Source organism: Anguilla rostrata, chromosome 1 (genome assembly GCF_018555375.3).
Source record: "Anguilla rostrata isolate EN2019 chromosome 1, ASM1855537v3, whole genome shotgun sequence".
NCBI lineage: Eukaryota > Metazoa > Chordata > Actinopteri > Anguilliformes > Anguillidae > Anguilla > Anguilla rostrata.
Window position 1 is genome coordinate 6,190,308 of NC_057933.1, and position 20,361 is coordinate 6,210,668.

Consider the following 20,361-nt stretch of genomic DNA (forward strand, 5'->3'; position numbering starts at 1 on the left):
TAAACTGAGAAAGGAATGAGCTCTGATTGAATCTGAAGGACTCTTCTAAAGAGTATATGCTCAATGTATAGCTTGGCTAGATTTTTCAATGAATAAAAAAATCTTATTAAGAGATATGATATTCATTGTGATGCTCGAGATTCACAGTGTGACACTCGTGCCAATGCCTGAGAAAAATATAAAGTTTGCAACTGTCACATTACTGTGACAAATGGATGTGCAATAACAAAAGTATGATCTGACAACAAATGCATGATCTGTTGTAAACCATTCTGCCAGTTAATGAAAAATGATTCTAGTTTCATCTCTTGATCTTACAATGATTCTTCTTCAGGAACATAAAACTCTAGGCTAATGTGGACATACCCTCTTTAATTTTGAAAAGATTACAAAAAACATATTAAAATACAAAATCAAAAAAGGTAAACGTGCAAGAAATATGATCAGCATTGAAATCATATTATGAATAAAATTTTAAAATGTTCTGGAGCATAACGTGTGATAGAGGTGATGCTTCAAAAACTGGTTAAAAACATCAGTTGATTACAGTTTTTTGGCAGGGAGGAAGGAAAATGTTAAATGCAGCTGAGCAGTTACTTTTTTAAATTAAGGGATACCATTAAATAAAAACACAAATTTAGTTTGTTCAACTGTTGGACATTTTATGTCATGAATTTTAAACCAATGCTGACAGTGACATGTATGAATTAGCGTTAAACTGTAATGTCTGTGTCACAATTGATCTATGTGCTTCTTCTCTTAATAATATAGTATTTACATGTTGGTCCCATGTAAAAAAAATAAATAAATAATTGAGTATAAAAAATGTATTATTATGGGGTGGGGGGAGGAGATTGAGACCAGTTCACATTGCGTGCTTCAAAAAAGTGAACAAGCACAGGTAAACATTGTCCCAAAAAAAGAGTTGGGACCAGAGAAACCAGTACACACCCTCGCCAACCAGATAAATTCGGAGCAACGGGAGAGAGAGACGTTGAGCAAATGTCTTTGGCCAGGAGGGACGTGGGACCACAGTTAAAGAAGATCTGTTCCAAATAGCACTTCTCTTCCTGTAAGCGGAAAAAAAAGAGAAGACTTAATCCCAGCGTTCGGTAAATCCATAATCCTGTTTGGCCCTCACCCGCCCTCTAATCATCTCTGCAGGGCCTGCCCCACAATGCACAGGTCCGGGTGCGAGGCGGAACGACTGGCTGCTCTGAGGTCCGATTGGCTGCCCCATGGATGCTCCTCTTCTCTGGTTGGCCCATCCTCCAGCCTATAGGGGAAGAGAAGGAGGGAAAAACAGAGTGAGAGAAACTGGATTAAGGAAATGAGCCAGGTAGGTTCGTCAGCACCAGTTTAGCCTGGTCAAAAGCAGCCGCAGTGTGTCACAATATACTTATCTGCTGAGGATTATTTCAATCCATTAACTCCCTTCAGGTGAGGGGGTGGGCCAACAGGTGGGCCCACTAAAATCAGTGTGGAATTTGTTCGCTCCTATTGATTGCGGCCAATGTAATATTGAAAACAAGTATATAAAAAACAATATATTTGATTGTCAGAGTGAACAATTATCTCAAAGTTTAAAAAAAAAAAAGATTCACAAATAAAAATAGGCTGCAGGTGTGAGAGAAGATTTGTAGAGCAATTGTAATAATATGATCCATGCACACCGAATACTTTCAAAAAGTCACTTTAATTTATTAAGCATAAAAGCAAGCTGAGCTTTTGGTCCATGGATCTTGGTCAGTGCTTTTCAGAGCTGTGTTTTTTTTTTTAAGCTCTGATGAAGGTCCATCGACTGAAAGCTCAGCTTGTTTTTACACTTTATTAATTGAAGGGGCTTTCTACAAGAGTTTAGTGTCTATGGATATTTTTGTTATCATTGAGACTGAACAATTATACTCACTGGACCAGAAGAAAAGGCCCTCCCCCCATTCAAACACTTTGTAACATAATAGCGTACTGCCCTAGCAACCAAAGAGTGTTTACAGTGAAAACATTTACAGAGAGAAGGTATTGAAGAAGCATGTTGAACTTACAGATAAGAATGACTGTTTTAACATTTCTATTTTATTTTAGTCTCCTACTCCTGTGGCTTTTCCAAGGTAGAATTATTGTTGCACTTTCTTACTTCTGTATTTTACAGATCTTCTGCAGGTAGTGGTGTCAACTCTAAAATAATAACAGTTAATCCATAGTAATCCACTAATTTATTATTGTATTATTGGAGTTGTCTCCACAAAATTCTCTGCAGGCTACAGCACTGCATAATATTACACACATGGACACACTAACACTCTCACACACACACACAAACACACACACACACACAGACACAACCAAACACACGGACACACAAACATACACATGCACACACTCACACACGCACACACACACACACACACACACACACATGGACACACTAACACTCTCACACACACACACACACACACACACACAGACACACGCAAACACACGGACACACAAACATACACATGCACACACTCACACATGCACACACGCACACACTCACACACACACACACACACACACAGGAATTTCCCACGGTAATTTACAGAAACATCTGGCAGTTTTGTTTGTAGCACACCCTTAATGAGGTGTGGGTTTGCTGATGGCTGTGTGTTCCACATCACAACCAGTATTTAGCTGGGCAGCCCTCAAGATGGCTTTCTGTGCTTTCCAGTGCTGTCATGTTTGGCCCTTTAGCAATGCCTTATTAGATAAATATTCCAGGCAAACAAAACAGCTGGAACCAGTAATTAATGTGAGTTGGCTGCTGGCACATTAACCATTCATAGGCGTGAAAAGTTGATCAAACATAATCTATTGAACAATAAACCATGTTAATTAAATGTATTTTATTTATACAGGTGATGATGACCTCAAAAAGATGCACACATATATATAGGTTTTTTTATTTATTGTGATAGCTCCTTCATATTAGCTGCTTAGCGGCTCCTGTTCACGATTACCGTATTTTCAGATTTTTTTAATGGAAGCCACCAAAATCACTGGTTTAGAAAGACCACAGCAATTTATAAGTATCAATAACATGTTACTTTCTGTGCTGTCTTTGCTATATACAGTAGTGTATTATTATTATTATTATTATTATTATTATTATTATTATTACATTTTCAAGGACAACAGTAATCCATTTGTTTACTCCTGTTTCAGTATGATAATGACAAAGTCAATGCAGGTGTAACTGAAGCACAACTGAACAAATGGAATCGGGTGAGAACTCCTTCAGGCAGGTGGTGCTGCTCTGTTTTGGAAAGGGCTTCAGATTATAATGATTATCTGCGTCTTCGCCTTCTTCCCATTGACATTTACACCCTGTTCTCAGTATTGAGTTCTGGGAGAAAAGAGCAGAGTCTGCTGTTTGCAGTAATGCTGAGAATATTAAAGTGTCTAAGGACACCTCCCATGATTTAAAAAAGGTAATGAATTGTGTGATGAAGATGCAATTTCATGCATGAACATACAAATTTCAAGCATGAATGGGAACGTGTATGTGTGTTTTTTTTTTGCATATAAAAAAACAGGAAGGTGGCAGCTGAATGTAAAATCTTGACTGCAGTTGTTTGTTTAATTATTGATACATTTTCAGTTATATTCTTGTGACGGCATGTCTTGATTTTAGAAGAACCATTATTTTTGCAGCAATCCACATTATTTGCCAGTATTGACTAGACAGAGTTGTACGCTTAGTGGTTAAGGTCTCCAAAGGATTCAATCATTAAGTGCATGGCAGACTGTCGGTGAAAATGTGCAATCTTGCTTAATTTTAAAGTAGCACACTCTGGAACTGAAACATAATACACAGTAAGCTCTTGAAAAAATGTGTGCATTATGCAGAAAAAGAGAGAGAGAGAGAGAGAGAAAGAGAGGGAGTCTAAGAGAGGGTAGAGAGAAGGATGGATAGAGAGAAGGACAGAGAGAGCAAGTAAACAGAGAGAGAAAGAGAGGGAATGAAAGAGAAAGTGGGAGAGAGGGATAGAGAGGAGAGAGATCGGAATCGCCACTCAAACGCGTGATGGGTGATGTTCACCAGTGATGGCGTAGAGAGGTCAGGCGTGTCGCTCACCCCTGGGTGCTGATGGAAGGCTCGCTCCCACAGCTGTGGGCCGCCGAGGCGGCGAGAGCCTGGGCGGGGCGGGTCAGGCTGGGCCGCCGGTCCGAGTGACAGCGTCGAACGAAGGGGCGGGGCCCGCGCACGGACGCGGGGAGCCTGCCGCGGGCGGACTCCCCCCACGGCCGCGGGAGCACGCAGCCGCCGGTCGAGGCCCAGGCCTGGGGGGGCTGGGGGGGCTGGGGGGGCGTCGGGCAGGGCTGGGCCTCGAACAGGCCGGGCGAGGCGGGGCAGAAGACGGAGCGGGCGTTGTTGAACCGGCGGGAGGTGGCGGGCGAGGGCAGCGGGACGATCTCCTCGCCGCTGTTCTCCCGCGTCCACCGCTGCACCCTCGGGGAGGCCGGGGGCGAGGGGGCCTTGAGGGGGTAGGAGCCCACGGAGGAATTCGGGGTCGCTGTTCGCCTCGACGCGGGCGGACTCGGCGCCTTCCACTGCGAGCCGGGGGGGCTGACCGACTTACGGGTCTGGACGGGGCTCGGGAGCCTCCTGTGTCCCGACAGAGGCGGGGTGGGCAGGTTTCTGTTCACGGGGGGGCTGCTTACCGAGGGGGGAGTCGGGTGGTGCTTTAAAGTGGGGGGGCTGGGGAGCCGGCGGTGCTGGGAGGAGGGGGTGGAGGGCAGCACTCGAACTCTGGAGGCGGGCGGAGTGCCCGGCAGTTGGCTGCTGACGTAGGGAGTCGAAGGCACTGTGTCAGAGGGTCCACCGCCCCCCTTCCTTCCACCAGCTCTGGTCCGCGTGGGCGTGGACCTCTTGGGGCCCGAGTCCGCCGGAGGTTTGTCCGGTGGCGGCTCGTCGGAGTGGCGCAGGTGGATGATTTTGCGGGACTGCTTGTAGAGGGTGGCCGCTTCCTCGGTCTCGGGGTCCGCCTCCGATCGGGCGGGGTCTCGGTGGGCGGGACGGGCGGGGGACGCGCCGACGGACCCCCGGCGGAGGCTGTTGCGGCTCGGCAGGACGGTCACCGGCCGCACGGAGGCGCGCAGCCTCTGCGTGGCCGTCGTCTTCCGTGGCAGAAGCGAGCGACCCCTTCTCGCCGGCACGTCGTCCCCACTTTCGCTCGCGGCGGGACCCTGGGCGCTCTCAAACGAGGTGTCCATCAGCACCTCCGGGGGAGGGGGTGGCAGGCTGTCCAAATCTAGGTCCTCCGTTCTGTCGGAGGCTCTGGAGTCTACTCGGCAACTGGCGCTGCTGTTGGGACTGTTGTTGCCCCAGGGTGCGTCCCCACCACCCTCTAGGCCGGGCATAACAGGGACGCCACACTTCCTGACCCCTCTGAGGGGTCCGAGTTCTGGGGTCCTTTGGCTCCGCTTCTCGTCCAGCCCCTGGCTGAAGGTGTCGATGAGCCGTTTGACGGAGTTTCTTCCTCTGAGAAAGCCCGATGGCGAGGGTGGGGGGGTCCCGGGTGGAGGGGTGGCTCTCAGGGGCCCCTTTCCTGCTTTCTTTTCTATCTTCTTCTTCTCGTCCTCCTCTGACCCTGGCCCGTGCTCTCCGGAGGAGCGCCTCCTACGGGCCGCTTTGTCCCGGCTGGGCCTGGCGGCGGTGTTCCTGTCGAGGGAGGAGCTCAGCCGCCCAGCCGCTGGGCTGTGAGCTGCCTGGGCCTGCTCCCCTCCTCCCCGTTTGTGCCCGGCTCCCTGGGCGGCACCCCCGGCTCCGCCCTTCCCCATCCTCTCCAGCCGCTGGCTCAGGTCCTTCTGCGTCCTCTCCAGCTCCAGCAGGGTGGGGTCCTCCGCTCTGCTCCGCAGGGACTCGGCGGAGCGCGACCTCCGCTCCTTGGCCACCGAGGCCTTCTTCCTCGGGCCCCTGGCGGAGGAGGGAGCCGCCGTCTGGGGCCGTTTGACCTGTGGCCCCCCCTCCTCCTCCGTCCACTGGGGCCCGCTGTTCACAGGGCCGCCGCCGCCGCCCGCCTGCTTGCCCGCCCTCGCGCCAGCCTGCTGCGAGTGCAGGAAGCGGATCCGCCCGCTGATGGCTTCCTTCATCTTCAGCGTCATCTCCACGTTCTGCGGGTTCTCGATGCGCTTGGGCGGCAGGCGGCGGGGCAGCCGGCACGGGTCAGCCGGGGAGGAGCCCGACCGCTTCCTGCCCGCCTGCTTATCCGCTGCTTCGTCATCGCCTTCCTCCTCTTCGTCCTCCTCCTCCTCTCCCTCGCCATCATCCAGAGAGGCTGACCCCAGCAGGGACTCGGTGTCCCGCGCCTCTATGGCGGTGATGGTGCAGATGGAGTCTAAGGAGGTGAGGGAGATGCTGGTGCTCATCCTCCCTGTCAGACTGATTGGGGTGGACCCCCTTGCGGAGGGGCTGCCGGTCCCCGTGCGGGCGGTGCTGGTGGACTCACAGCTCTCCCGCCGGTTGCGCTGGTGCTCGGACCCCGCCAGCGACTCGCTCTCCGCCCCGATGCCGCTGTCCTCGCTGTACAGGGCCGAGTCCTCCGGGCCGGGCCTGCGCAGGGCCGCCGACTCGATGCGGGCTAGAACCTGCCCCAGTCGGGCGTCCAGCGCCCGCTTGGCCTTCAGCTTCTCGTCCAGCAGCTCGGACAGCGAGGCGAAGTACTCCACCGCCTCCTCAAGAGCTGAGTCGCCAATGCCGCCAACCGAGCGGCTGACCAGCCGCATCCTCTGCGCGGTGTACTGGAGCAGCTGCTGGAGGAGGTCTGGCGGGGGTTCGCCGGCATCCGCCACTTTGTTGGAGGGGGCGGCGGAGAGGTTCTTCAGGGGGCAGGGCCAGGCCAAGTGCTCCCCGCTCTCCTTCAGGAGCCTCTCCCCCTCCTCCGCCGTCTCCTTCAGCCCGCAGTTCACCTCCTCGTAACGCAGTGCCATGAAGGTGGCCATAGGCTGCAGGGAGATGTGGGTCTGGGCCGCCTGCTCCAGCAGGCCCAGCAGAGCCTCGTATTTGGCGACGCTGGGGTTCAGGAAGGCGTAGGCGGCCTGGTGCGCTTTCACCAGCGGCTCGGGGAAGTCCACTTTCGCCTCGACGGCAGGGGCCTTTTTGTCCTTGTCCTTCTTTCGGCTCGGCTTGCCTCCTTTGTTCTTCTTTGACTTCCGGACGCCCTTTTTCCCCGAGGCGTCCCCCTGAGCCTCTGTCCCCCGGGGGATCATGTTAATTTCGATTTCATGGGTGCCTAAGTCGCGTGGCCGAGCCCCCTTCAGGACCACCTCGGTCAGGGAGGGCCCCCTACCGAGAGCGTCCTTCTGAGAGAGGACGGGCGCGACTGCCGATCTCCTCTCTCCTCCCCCTCCCGCTCTGCCGTCAGTCTCTCCCCGACAGGATGAGCCTCCGCGTCCCCCGCCATCCAGCTGCGGCTCCCCGACGCTTTCCCGGGATCCCGGCAGCAGCGTCCTGCCCGTCCTGAACGGGCCCTGGGACCCACTCGAATTCTGGCGGCCCTTCGACGGCGAGCAGCCCATATCTGCTTCCGCTTCAGGCGTCCTTCCTCGCTTCTCTCCCGCGGTCGAGTCGCAGAGACGGAGGCAGAAGGACGAAACAGCGCCTCGGGGGGGGGGGGGACGGGAGGGGGACCCTGCTTCTGAAGGTGGCGCGGGAGTGAAGGGGCAGGAGAAACGAGCGCTTATCCGCCAGCCGCACCTGTCATCTTCAGACGGCTCCCGTAGTCAAGTCCGCGCATTCGGCCGGCTAACGCCGCGGAGTGGGAAAGCAACGCATTGATTTTAATGCCTCACCCTTCCTCTCGCCTGCGGAAAATCAGTAAATCCACTCGTCTGTTTTCATGGTGCCATATTCCGTTTATTTATATATATGTGCTGCTTTTTTATTTTGGAGGAAAATATCAGGAGCCTACAGCTTGCCTGGCACTCGTAAAAAAAGTGCCCTACCTTGCAGAGAAGAATCAGCTGAAAGGATTAGAGAGGATTTGAGTGCACTCCTCGCTGCGCACAGATGTCACGTTAAAGAAAATATATCGCACACACATGTAAGACCTTAAGCTCCTCAAGGTAATCAGACCTCTTTTCAGGTGTCTTTTTATAGCCCTGAGCCGCTGTGCAGAGCAACTTCACGGAGTCCCGTTGATTAAAGTTAACAGATAGCCCGGGGGTCGGGGTGGGGGGGGGGCGGGGGCATGCCTTCACAATGAGCCTTGTTGCCAGAAAGGTAATTTGCTGTAGCATGTTCACATTAACTTCAATTAGAATAACACTAGACCTGTGTTACAGAGGGTCACACTGAACAGGGGAAAAGAACAATTCGGTACAACGCGCACTCCAAGAAACGCAGCTTCGCCTGACAGGCGAACAATGCAATCTCCCTTTAATGGCTCTCACGTCAAGTGCGGCTATTTTAATTGCACCCTTAAGCCTTCATGGTTTTTGACATTTTCTTTCACGTTTTAATTCAAATTTACAATCTGGCAATTTGGCGGATGCTTTTAGCGAGAGCAACTTACGACAAGTGCATTTGAAATGGTAAAAAAAAAATGTCGTTAGACATTCAGAGAGAACACTTGTTCCCCACCAAACTGAAATGTTTTGTCAAGCACAAAATGTTTACCATCAGTCCCCAGCAAAGGCATCGCCTGGGTCTACAAAACTGATCTGGGGACTGTGTAAATAGACAAAATAATAATAATAATAATAACTCACTAGCTCTCATTTTGTTTATTCCTTAGAAGAATATCCACCTCGACACATTCCAAAGTAGTGCATCTATATTAAGAACACAGTCAAATCAAATGTGCCATAAGACCGTCTGAAAATTTAATTAACACATATAATCATGTAAAATGTATACATCTATTTTTTCATATATTTATTATCTAGTGGCAAACCCAGAGATGATCTTACAGAATGTTTGTGCGTGCTTTAGCTCCCTGTGTGTGCTGATGCAGTAAGATAAACGTTTGCTGACACAGACACAGAATACTGACGTTGAGATGACCCGCGAGGTTGAATGGCCAACAGCATTAGGATACGCTGTTTCACACGAACGTGAACTTCCCCGTACGAGGGGAGATGAAAATCTGTCTTTGTTCGCTGCACAGTCTGATTGATATAGATCCGTCCCTCAGCGGAAACAACTGGTTCATCTGGATCTTTATCTTTCACAACTATCTCATTTTTAAAAATGAATGTCAGGAAATTAAAGAATGTCAGGAAATTTTCCGCCAGTATCCGTAATGTCAATAATATAATGTTGACATTATATCCACGATTAATATACATTTTTAGATGTGTAATTTTCCTCATTTTCTTATTTTTTTTAAAGGGGGTAGGGTGCCAATGCCAACTGATTTTCTGTCAAGGCATTGGTTTGATTCAAACTTTTCTTTTTAACAAAAGACCATCACCATTATGCATGTCCAAGCATGTTTGCTGCCTCATTCTTGTGTCTGAAAGTAGGCCTGGGAAGAAATAGACTTTGACGATGGAGAGATATGTGCTGCATAATTGTACTCCATGTATTCTGTGCTCCGAGAAATGGTAGCTGAGGTGTTTACTGTGAAGTTTTTTTTTAGGACTCGCAGGAACCCGCATTAAGGTGTTTTGGAAAATGCAGTGACGCCAGAGAGTTCACTGACCGGCCAGCAGCTGCTAGTCTGTGGGCGGAGTCTTGGGGCCTGGCAACCAATCAAACGCAACACAGGCTTTACTGTAATCTCCGGTCATCTTGGCATGACTTTCATGGGGGGGTTATTATGGTGAAGTGCAGATACTGGTCAATCGCCACTAGGGGGCTCACTTGTTCTGGCAACCAACAATGACACACACACACCCCCCCACCCCGCCATCCCATCCTTAAGATGGATAGTAAGTATTGTATCAGCAAAAGATATCAGTCAGGAACAACTTGATATACTGTATATATTTCTAGCCTAAGCATGAATCAGAGTAGAGTCTATATTTCATTAGTGCCAATGCTATTTAGAAAGCAATGGAAAGCTTGAACCAATCAATTAAATAATGCATCATCATCTACTCTTAAAGTACATAAGCAGCGAGGCTATGGTGAATTTCATTATTGTAATTTCAGTGAATACAAATGAGTGCACTTTTTCATGGTGGGACAGCGCAGAACGAGGGAGCGGCTTAGGGGATGCCTCAAAATGGCTACTTATAAAAAGCTGACATAACCCTGGCACCCTGAACTGCTATGCTACACATATTTTGGAGACGGTATTTGTCCATCGGGACAGAAAGGTCAAGTCCCCCTCTTCCGCTAAAAAGCCACGATGCCATAAATATCTTGCACTTCGAAACACTTGCTATTGACAGCTGCGGCAGAAGAAGAAAAAAAAAAGTTGAGAGTTGGGCTTCCTGTTTGGAGACTTTGGGGTAAGATAATTAAGTGTGCTGAAAATGGCAAACTCTATCCCTTTGGCATGCTATTCTCAACCTTGGCTGGACCCAAAGTGGCAGGGGTCACGGTGTCCTCCTGGAGATGTCGACAACGTACGTGGCTACACTGCTAATTCAACAATGACTGGGGCTAAATAAAGGAAGCTACATGGCTATACTGTTAAGTCAACACTGACTGGGGCTAAACAAAGGAAGCTACATGGCTACACTGTTAATTCAACAATGACTGGGGCTAAAGAAAGGAAGCTGCATGGCTACACTGTTAATTCAACACTGACTGGGGCTAAACAAAGGAAGCTACATGGCTACACTGCTAATTCAACACTGACTTGGGCTACAGAAAGGAAGTGACACGTGACAGGAAGTGGAGTAACAGAGGATCTGGGAGACACACACACTAAGAGTGTGTCAGTAGTGGAGGAGAATATGATACATACACTACACATGTTTTGACGTGTGTGTGTGTGTGTTTGAATATTCAATAGCATGCACATACTAAGAAAAAAAAAACAATTCTCTCATTTTCATGAATGAACTTTAAAAGATTGACTGTGGGCCCATGAGAGAAAAATGATCAGAACAGTTAATCTAAATCACAGATAAATGGAATATGAATTAATGTTATTTGAATGGTTTATTAGAATGTCAATTCACAAATAAACTATACAATACTCATCATTATGAGGGGTAACTGAGAAGAGTTATACAGGTATCATGTATAAAACACATGAATAAAGTGCCAACACAACATACACGGTAAACAAAGAGCAATCGTAAAACCTTCATTTGCGGAACATATTTCAAAAAGTGCGTTTACTTCTGGATAGTTTTTTTCCCCCTGTAATTAATTTTCACTCACAAAACAAAAGATGCAGACAAAGCATTATTCATTTTGAGCAAGAATCATTTAGAGGAGACAGTCCACGTTTCCCCCGGCAGCCACTGGAAGCCACATTTCTGGAGTCCGTGCGCTCGTCGCCGTTAAACGGAGCACCTCCTGGTTCGCCTCCTCAGGAGAGGAGGGGGAGCGCTCGCCTGGGGCTCCTCCTTGATCGTCGAGCAAACAGAGCCTCTGGCCGGGCTGAAGTCCACAGAGCCCCGGGGGGTCGCCGTCCCCAGGGAGCTCATCCCGGAGTCCTGGGAGCGGCGGGCGAAGGCGGAGTGGACGGAGGTGATGGAGAAGATCCGCACCCTCTCCAGGTAGGCCTCCGGGGAGTTCTCCGCCTTCTTCTTGCACAGGATCATGTAGCATTTGGGCATGAAGTGGCAGAAGACCATGCCGAAGTTGGAGGCCAGGATGGCCGAGGCCTGCACGGCGGAGCGCTGCTGGATCTTGGTGACGTAGACGGGGATGAAGCACACCCACACGAACAGGTAGATCAGCACGCTGAAGATGATGTAGCCCGTGTCGTTGTAGCGCTGCGGGACCTTCCGGCCCTTCAGCGCCAGCAGGAGGCAGACGCAGGCCAGCAGCGCCACGTAGCTGTGCATGGCGCCGAAGCCCGCCTGCGAGCCATCCGGCGAGCCTTCCCTGCACTGCAGGACCGCCGTCAGGCCCTCGTAGGAGATCTCCATGCCGGGCGAGTCGAAGAGCAGCCAGAAGAGGCAGACGAGCCCCTGGCCGACGGTGGCCAGCGCGATGATGGCCACGGGCTTGTAGAGCTTCCGCAGCCTGTGCTGGCGGTACAGGTCGAAGAGGAAGGCCAGGAAGGTGCGGAAGGCCTTGACCAGGACGCAGGAGAGGCAGAGGGTGAAGCCCAGGCCGTACATGGTCTGGCGGGCCTGGCAGATGCGGACGTTGGGCCGGCCCACGAACAGCACCACGCTGGCGAAGCTGACCGCCAGCCCGGCGATCATCACGTAGCAGAACCAGCCGCCCGCCACCTTCACCGCGGGGCTCTTCCTCCCGGCGAGGAAGACGACGAGGATGGCGAAGAGCAGCAGCTCCCCCAGCGCCGTGCCGGTCAGGAGGACGATGGCGTAGGGCTCGTTCCAGGTGAAGAACGTCTCTACCCTCGTCTGGCACTGGGACCAACCCCTCTTAGACCACGTCCCACTGGGACAACTCAGACAGGTGTCCATGTCTAAAGAAAGGACCACAGCAAGGCGGAGTTACAAAAACAGACATTATGCCTCCCATCCCTTCCCTTCCCTCCCCGCCCCCATTTAATGTACTCATTTCACATGAATCTAGACTGCATGTTTGACAAAATTATACCAAAAAGGGGTATTAAAAACATGGACTGTACTCAAATTGCAATAGTAGTGTAGCAGTGTAAAATAAGTTGGGTGGCTTTGAGACAAACATGGTGTGAGCAACTGATGCACATTTTTATTAGCGTCTAAAGCATTCTGTGTTTTTTGCAAGGACGATTTGTAATGTAGAATGAAAAGCGCGGTTCAAGTAGAGGGGAGTGCAAATTTCCATTCTTTTTTAAAAGTATATACCCTCAGTCAGCACTCAGTCATTAAAGTTGGGGGTGCATTCCATACTCACTCTCCACATCAGAGTATGTCCCCTCTTCACACTCTGTGCAGTTGTAGCAGCAGGAAATGTTGGACACTTTCTTCACATAACCCGGGTGGCAGGGCTGAGAGCATTTGGACTCTGGGGCCTGCCATTGGGGACATTGAGACAACCTCACGAAAATGGAACATATTCAAAACATATCGAAATAAAATACATGATTGAAATATGGCACCCCAGACACTGAACTATGCATTTAGACACAGAACTATGCATTTCCGGCATAGAAGTATGCATTTCAGACACACAGAACTATGCATCACATATATAGTAGCAGATCAAATCACACTAACACACTGTACAGATTGGCACTCTTTGAAGTATTTTCAGGTTACACTTACCGTGTTGTTGGTGTTGCCCCAGTCAATGTCGTCCCTGTTGATCTGAACATCTCTTTTGATCAGGTTGTATTCGCCTACCACTTTGAAACGCCTCTTGTTGCTGCCATCTTTCACCCAGTGAATCAAATGATAGCCATTCAGGAAGTTGCCGGACTTGTCGAAGTAAAAGCGCCGGTTGTCGACAGTGAAATTCACCTTTTTGAGTTCGCGAAGAAGCTGCAACAAGGAGGAAGCACGGCATGAGATGGGCTGCAGTTCTACAATCTGTTTGTGCCTTTACAATCTAGTGCAGCTGGATACATTAGCACATTGCCAATTTGCTTTCTTTTTTTTTTTGTTACACAAAGCTATGTAATTCGAGAATTGATTTGTTGGTCTGAAATTATTTGAGTACAATGAAGTTTTAATGACACCCTTCTCACCTTCCAGGGGGGGAAGTTGTCCGCAGAGCAGAAGGTCTCGTTGCACTGCAGCAGTTCCCTGAGGGCATGGGCTATGGCCCACGTGGCCACTCTCTCATTGTAAGACAAGTTCAGGTTAACCCCCTGCACCAAAAAATCATCATTGGCTTTCTGGGGCTCGGACAGGTTACAGGCCAGCGGGGACTTGAAGAGGAGAGAGTCGGGGAGAGAACAAAGGGCGGGGGGGTGTTCAGCCAAACAGGCGTTGTGTTGTTGGAGCAGTTGGGGCAGCTCAGGGATGCATTCGAACCGCAGCTTCTTGTACTCCTCAATGAACGTGTTCGTGGCGCCCGGGCCAGGCTGCAGGTTCTGCAGGTACTCCTCGAACCCGGGGATCTCCCCCGTGATGAAGCTCAAGCCGAAGATGTCCCCCACGCTGTCGATCCCCTCCATGCCGGCCACGTTCCGGGACATGGACCAGGCGTCGCTGGCGATCCAGATCCGGGAGATGTTGGCCTCCATCGCCTCCTGGAAGAGGTGCACCACCAGCTGGTCCTTGAGGATGAGCAGGATGACCCGGGCGTCCGAGGAGCGGATCTGCTCAGCCACCTCCTGGATCCGCCGCTCGCTGTCCGCGTGGTCCAGGTAGTGCGGCACCACCTCGTGGAAGGCCAGGCACACCTGGGCCTTCTCGGCCTCCTGCATGAAGCTGAGCAGGGCGGCCCGGCCGTAGTCGTCGTCCCCAGACACCACGCCCACCCAGTTCCAGTCGAAGTTGGCCATGAACCGCGCCAGGGCCCTCGTCTGGTGCACGTCGCTGGGGATGGTGCGCAGGAAGGACGGGAAACGCAGCTTGTCGCTCAGGATCTCCGCGGACGACGTGGTGCTAATCTGATTGGACGATGTAAAAAAATTATATTTTAACATTATAATTATAATTACATTACATTTATTTGGCAGACGCTTTTATCCAAAGCGACGTACAAAACGTGCATTTCATGGTCACAGACAACTACTAAACACAGGTTCAGTAAGATACAATACTTAATTTGTACAGCTATTTCTAGCCAAGAACACAATTTAGTTCACACAGTGAACACTATTCAGACCTAACCTCTGCAAAGCCAACTAGGCAGAAGAATAAGCTACAGTATTAGGACAAATACAAATTACCAAAAAGTGCTGGGATGGGGCAACATGTAACAAGTGTCATGAAAAAGGGGGGGGGGGGGGGGATTTAGAGTGAAATATACAGCGTGGTGGTGATTAGTCTAGGTATAGTCTGAAGAGATGAGTCTTCAGGCCACGGCGGAAGATGGGTAGTGAGGGGGAGGTTCGGAGAGGGACGGGGAGTTTGTTCCACCACTGGGGAGCTAGGGTGGAGAAGCTCTGTGATCCCTTTGGTCGGGTGGGAGGGGTTACAAGGCGATTAATTATAACATCGATACCTAGCGCTCGTTGATTCTGAGTAACATCGATTCTGCTTTGTTGAGGCAAGTATAAATGGGGCAGCAGTGTAGTTTAATGGTTAGGGAACTGTGCCTCATTACAGCGCGCTGGTTTGATTCCCTGTTGATACACTCCCATTGTGTGCTTGAGCAAGGCAATTAATCTGAATTGTTTCAGTAAATAGCAGCAGTACAAATGGATTGTATGCTAAATAAATGTAGGTACTATAGATATGTCTGTAAGCAAGAGCATCAGCTAATCCCAAAATGGAATACAAGTGATTCCAGATATATGCATTTTTTTTGGACTGATGTCAATCAGTCTCAGCTGTCTCACAAAACGGATCCGCACTGATCCTATTGTCCTGGTGGGGCACGAAGCTCACCTGGGGGACCAAGTGGAGGCCCAAGAACCGGGCCACAGTTATGGAGACCTCCGAATACCGGGCCCCGATAATGGCCTTCACGGGCACGCGGTCGGCGAGGTCGCACTGGACCGACAGCGAGCCGTTGACGGACAGGAGGTGCTGGGCGATCTGGACGGCTTTGGTGGCGTGGGAACACGTGTCACAGACGACGTACCCGAGCCGCACCCCCGGGAGGAACCCGGAGTCGTTGATCGTGTCGATGGTGTGGATGACTGCCAGGGTGCGCACGAACGACTGCAGATCGAAACTGAGAAGAAGGGGGGGGTGATCGTGAAAAACAATGCAACGCTGTCCGGGGAGAACATTCCAGAACAGGTTTTCTATCACTGTTTCTTCTTCTAATTATTATTATTATTATTATTATTATTATTATTACTAATTTTCTAATTCACACCACAATGGCTATAGATTACTGGCAGATAAGACAGAATACCTAACACATCTAATTATCAGTATCCTCTGCAGAAGAATATGGAAATAGTCCTCCACTCCCACTCAACAAATGCACATTCTTTTATGTCAAAATCATTTTAACCTCAAGAAATGTTACAGCTCACGACTCACCTGCATGCTCATTTAGACTGCAGACTGCAGGAAATAAAAAATCCTATCTGACTTACATGGTTTATCTGTTATAGCTGACAAACATGAAGTAACAATCTTCTTGGAATGTGGCTTGTGGGATTATAGAGAACTTGAAGGCATCACTTTAATTAACATGTGACAGGTGTGCTTTGCGTGAGAAGGAACAAGAGTATTTTCTGAAAATTCAACCACCAGAAACTACCTGCATTGATATTTGATATAGGCTTTTATTTTCCCAAGAGGCTGATCAAAATTTCCTGTCATCCGCTTACAGTGAATGTATTTGTTAGGTTTACTCCTTATCATTTACAAAAGTCTTATTTGTACATTGAGGTCAGTCATCTGTCAATTCATCCTGACTACAGTCTGAAATCTACCATATGCTGTCAAATACTCTTCAGTCCCAAATGCTAAATAAACAAAATATAGTCACAGTTTGAATGATTCTTCAATAAGTATCTGTATGAAATTCAGAACACTCGAAAAATCAAACAAAACACAAAACATGTGTGCAGTACATATATAACAGTAGCAACATATAATAATAATAATAATAATAATAATAATAATAATAATAATAATAATCACCATCATCATCATCATCTGGGGAATAAACTTCCTTCAGTATTTCAAAACTAAAATCAAACATACGAGCATCTCAGACACAGGCAAGCTGAGTTTTTTTCAATGTGCATTGCCACAATGAACCTGCCACTGAAGACGTGTCCCCAAAAACAGCATGGCACCCCAGGAATATCCCCCCGGTCTTCCCCATAGGAATCTCCCCCAGGGTCCCCCAGTTTCCCCCAGGGTCCCTCATACTCACTTTGTGCAGTTGAAACCCTTTGGCTCCGTCTGCTCGTGTAGGGTGTCCACTTTCGAATGGCACGGACTGAGCACCCCTATAAGGATGTCCCCAGGGCTGTGGGCCCCACAGATGGAAGAGACGTTATCACAGCAGCCCCCCAGGCAGAACAGGGCGCACATGCCCAAGCAGCGCCAGGTAAACCAACACAGCATGGTGAGCGGGGGGGGGGGAGTGAGAAGGCTACCGACTGCCAACAAACAAAAAAAAAATTAAGCACCCGTTTGAGAAGCAAAACACAACAACCCCCTCCTAGTCCTGTACAGGGGCGAAAGAAGAATAAAAAAAAACACAACCCCTAGTCCTGGATATGTTCTGGAGCGATGGAGTAACAGAGGAATGCTCCGGAAACTACGACTGTCCTGAGCCTGTTTCCCCTCATTCTGTGGTGAGTGCAACGCTCGCGTCTGTAGTAACGACAGATTGGGTTGATTACGCTCATCGCTGTTGGGGCGTGATTGCTCAACAGAATTCCCCAGGCTATTTAAAAAAAAAAAAAAAAAAAAAAACAACCCAACCCTATTCTTCTCCACGGAACGACCAGAGAAACAGGTCCCATGAGAAAGTAACTGGAACTCGGACAACCTGTGAATAGGGATCATTACCACATGTGGTGTCCCATTCTTAGATTGGTTCTATGTGATTATTAGAGCAAAGGGTATTAAATTGAAAGCCTGCTTTCGAGGAACAATTTAATGCATTTTTGTACAGCAGCAAAACATAAAAGTAAATTAATAAATAAACATGAGCTCTTATCAGCATATTTATTTTATTTACACACATACATACAGGTGTGTGTGTGTATAGGCATATTAATCAACAAGCACAGAAAATATGTTTCTTTAGTACACCCTAAATGCTCAAATGAATGTGATTATGATGATGTAGTACAAATTACGTGTAAATGTGACCACAAGACTTTACCACTGGTGGATCGGAAAAGGTCATTTCCACTATTTAGAAACCCATAAGCCATTTCTTATTCCAAGGAGGTCCATTGTAGCATACCCAAAAGTCGTTCATGAAATACAACAAACCGGATGACATAAATCACAAATCCTATCCCTCAATTTCATATCCCAAACTAAATAGAACCTAAATAAAGCTGCTTCTCAGGAATAACAATGCGAATACAAAATACAAAGACTGCCCAGCTGTTGGACTGGAGAGTGAAAAGAACACATGCTGCAATTTAGGCATTCCAAATTGGAATGAACCACATAAATATGCAAATAATAATACCAGCATGTCGTCCGATTTACACAAGAACTGCTGACAACTGAATTCAATTGTATCACTTAAAATGTAAATATAAATTTGCATTACATTTTCCATTTTAAAAAACACAATGTTCATTAAAATGATTATTGTGAATAACTGTATAATGACATAAATGCCAATAGCTTCGACAGACAATTCACAAACCGAGGCAACAGAGAAACCACTTAACATACAGAAAACACGTTTGATTATTAAATATCCCTCCAGTTTTTAGGTAAACAAAGTCACACCCAATAATAAAAGCACCAGGAAACATTAGCATCACGTTTAACGTTAAAAAAAAGATTTTGTCGTCGGGAGAAAAGAACAGGACCTAAAATTGCATTATTCTGCCGTAGTTTCGTTTTTAAATAGGCCCTTCTTAAGATTCAATTAATGCGCTGCGCGCTCCCGTCATGCGCTTGCTTTCACGTTGAGGCACGCGCTGTCAACGCAAGCCATCTGGGAAGTGCTTGCGGTCGGATGTCATCGGGCCTTGCTAGCTAGCTAGCTAGCAAGCAACTTGTATCACATAAATCATGGTTCTTTATTGCTTTTGGAGAACTGAAACACAAGTTAAACAGCGACTGCGTTTATTGTGAAGAGACAGGTACAACGGAATGTTTTTCAGCGATTATCAATACAGTTATGCATAATAATGTATCAATAATGAGCGTGCTGTTCAGCAAATGTATTTAATGCGGATCCATGTCTTGCTTTTGCAAGTGCACGAAAAGATGCTCTTATCCAGCTAGCATTAATTCAGTATAAGAAATTGTCTTGCGCTTAGCGATTTAAACTGTGCATTATTGAGGTCCTTCTGTAGCGTGTATGTGCTGCTTAGCAAGATAACGATACCCAGCTAAAATGACTAAAATGATTTCTGTTCGTAAACTTGTGCTACAACAACGAATAGTTAACGTTACTGCTTGCTGTTGGTAGTTAGCTGGTTACCTAATCACGCCAAGCTGCACAGATGGGCTGCGAGCTAACTCGTAGTTTAGCTGGCAATATTAAGCCAACGATGGTTATCTAACATTGATACTAGCTAAGGTACATCTATAGCTAATTAAGTATGTGTGTGCTCAGTATAGCTAATGCAATGGTAAGAACGGTGGAATGCCGATTAGCACGTCAGAATTCTGGTCAAGGGCAGAATGGAAACACCGGAGCTGTAAACTACATTGCAATGTTAGTGTTTTCTAAGATAGCAAGCAGCGAGATCCGACGTAGCTCTCTTTAGTTTACTAGTTTGGTGTTGGTCTCGGTTTTGCTAACCATAGTTGGCTAGCTAAATGCTGCTTGGCGAACTGTTGAGCACTAATGTTAGCGTACCTATGGATATTATCCCCGTGGTGTCACATTTGAGGTAACGTTACATTTGCTGCATAACTGGATATACTCATTGTGTGTAGATTTATTTTTTCCCATAAAATACTATCACTGTTTGCTTTCGTAGTGTACGACTACATTTGCAGTATCTGATATCTCGTGTTTTTATTTTGTAACTAGAAGCTGCTTCATAGAACACGCCCTTCTCGCCCTCTTTCATTGCGACGATTGGCTTGGGATAGTACGGTTTCTGCTCACTATGAGCTGGAGCTGCGAATTGATTGGTCCGCTGCGGAGGCCGGGTTTGTGCTTCCGAAACATTAGCAGCAGGGTCGATGGGAATGTCGTGCGAACTTTGCTACGTTACGGTAGCCACTTTCGAGGAAATAGGCTACGCCATATGAATTTGCTTGTGCTATGTTGCGATATGATTTTGATACTGTATTATGCATGCACAGTCCCCACTACAACGGAAGCAAAAGCTAAGAATTCTGGACATTTTAGATTACATTTAGGCTGTCTAAATGGTCCATTCGTTTCATATAAGAGCTCTTGATATTTTGTCTGGTAACATTCATGGGGAATGCGTGGACGAGCGATCATTAGAGACACCGTCAAAGTGAATTCAGTTAATTGATGACTCATCGTGATCGTACCTGATGCACTTGAGATGTACTGTTGTACAGTATCAGAACAAGTGGGTTTGCTTCGTT

General features: G+C 48.1%; 3 protein-coding genes across 4 annotated transcripts in view; 1 reads left to right on the forward strand and 2 right to left on the reverse strand.

The window, feature by feature from the left end:
• Nucleotides 1–355: 355 nt before the first annotated feature.
• Nucleotides 356–8,026, reverse strand: LOC135237331 (photoreceptor cilium actin regulator-like). The gene is made up of 2 exons (XM_064304444.1): nt 4,115–8,026; nt 356–1,276 (listed from the first exon to the last, which is right to left on the reverse strand). Exons 1-2 carry the CDS (start codon nt 7,555–7,557, stop codon nt 1,153–1,155), a joined length of 3,567 nt encoding a protein of 1,188 aa, XP_064160514.1. The 5' UTR covers nt 7,558–8,026; the 3' UTR covers nt 356–1,152.
• Nucleotides 8,027–11,082: 3,056 nt separating this feature from the next.
• LOC135237394 (G-protein coupled receptor family C group 6 member A-like) lies at nt 11,083–17,565 on the reverse strand. The gene is made up of 6 exons (XM_064304562.1): nt 17,018–17,565; nt 15,565–15,853; nt 13,752–14,621; nt 13,330–13,545; nt 12,959–13,076; nt 11,083–12,545 (listed from the first exon to the last, which is right to left on the reverse strand). Exons 1-6 carry the CDS (start codon nt 17,209–17,211, stop codon nt 11,443–11,445), a joined length of 2,790 nt encoding a protein of 929 aa, XP_064160632.1. The 5' UTR covers nt 17,212–17,565; the 3' UTR covers nt 11,083–11,442.
• A 1,167-nt stretch (nt 17,566–18,732) lies between these two features.
• The window catches only part of LOC135237478 (CAP-Gly domain-containing linker protein 4-like), a 42,732-nt gene continuing 41,103 nt past the window's right edge, over nt 18,733–20,361 (forward strand). Inside the window, exon 1 of one of the 2 annotated variants that reach the window (XM_064304762.1) lies at nt 18,733–18,926. The gene's annotated coding sequence lies outside the window, so the exon portion shown is untranslated. Of the gene's footprint in view, nt 18,927–19,660; nt 19,686–20,361 lie in introns of those variants that run through there. The other variant, XM_064304929.1, reaches the window with a different exon arrangement.

Coding starts and splice junctions, on each gene's coding strand:
- LOC135237331 (XM_064304444.1), bottom strand. CDS start 7,557: ATGGGCTGCTCGCCGTCGAAGGGCCGCCAGAATTCGAGTGGGTCCCAG. Junction 1,277..4,114: donor CCTTCCATCAGCACCCAGGG/GTGAGCGACACG, acceptor CTTCCCCTATAG/GCTGGAGGATGGGCCAACCA.
- LOC135237394 (XM_064304562.1), bottom strand. CDS start 17,211: ATGCTGTGTTGGTTTACCTGGCGCTGCTTGGGCATGTGCGCCCTGTTC. Junction 14,622..15,564: donor GCCTCCACTTGGTCCCCCAG/GTGAGCTTCGTG, acceptor TCGTCCAATCAG/ATTAGCACCACGTCGTCCGC. Junction 13,546..13,751: donor ACAACTTCCCCCCCTGGAAG/GTGAGAAGGGTG, acceptor TCCTTGTTGCAG/CTTCTTCGCGAACTCAAAAA.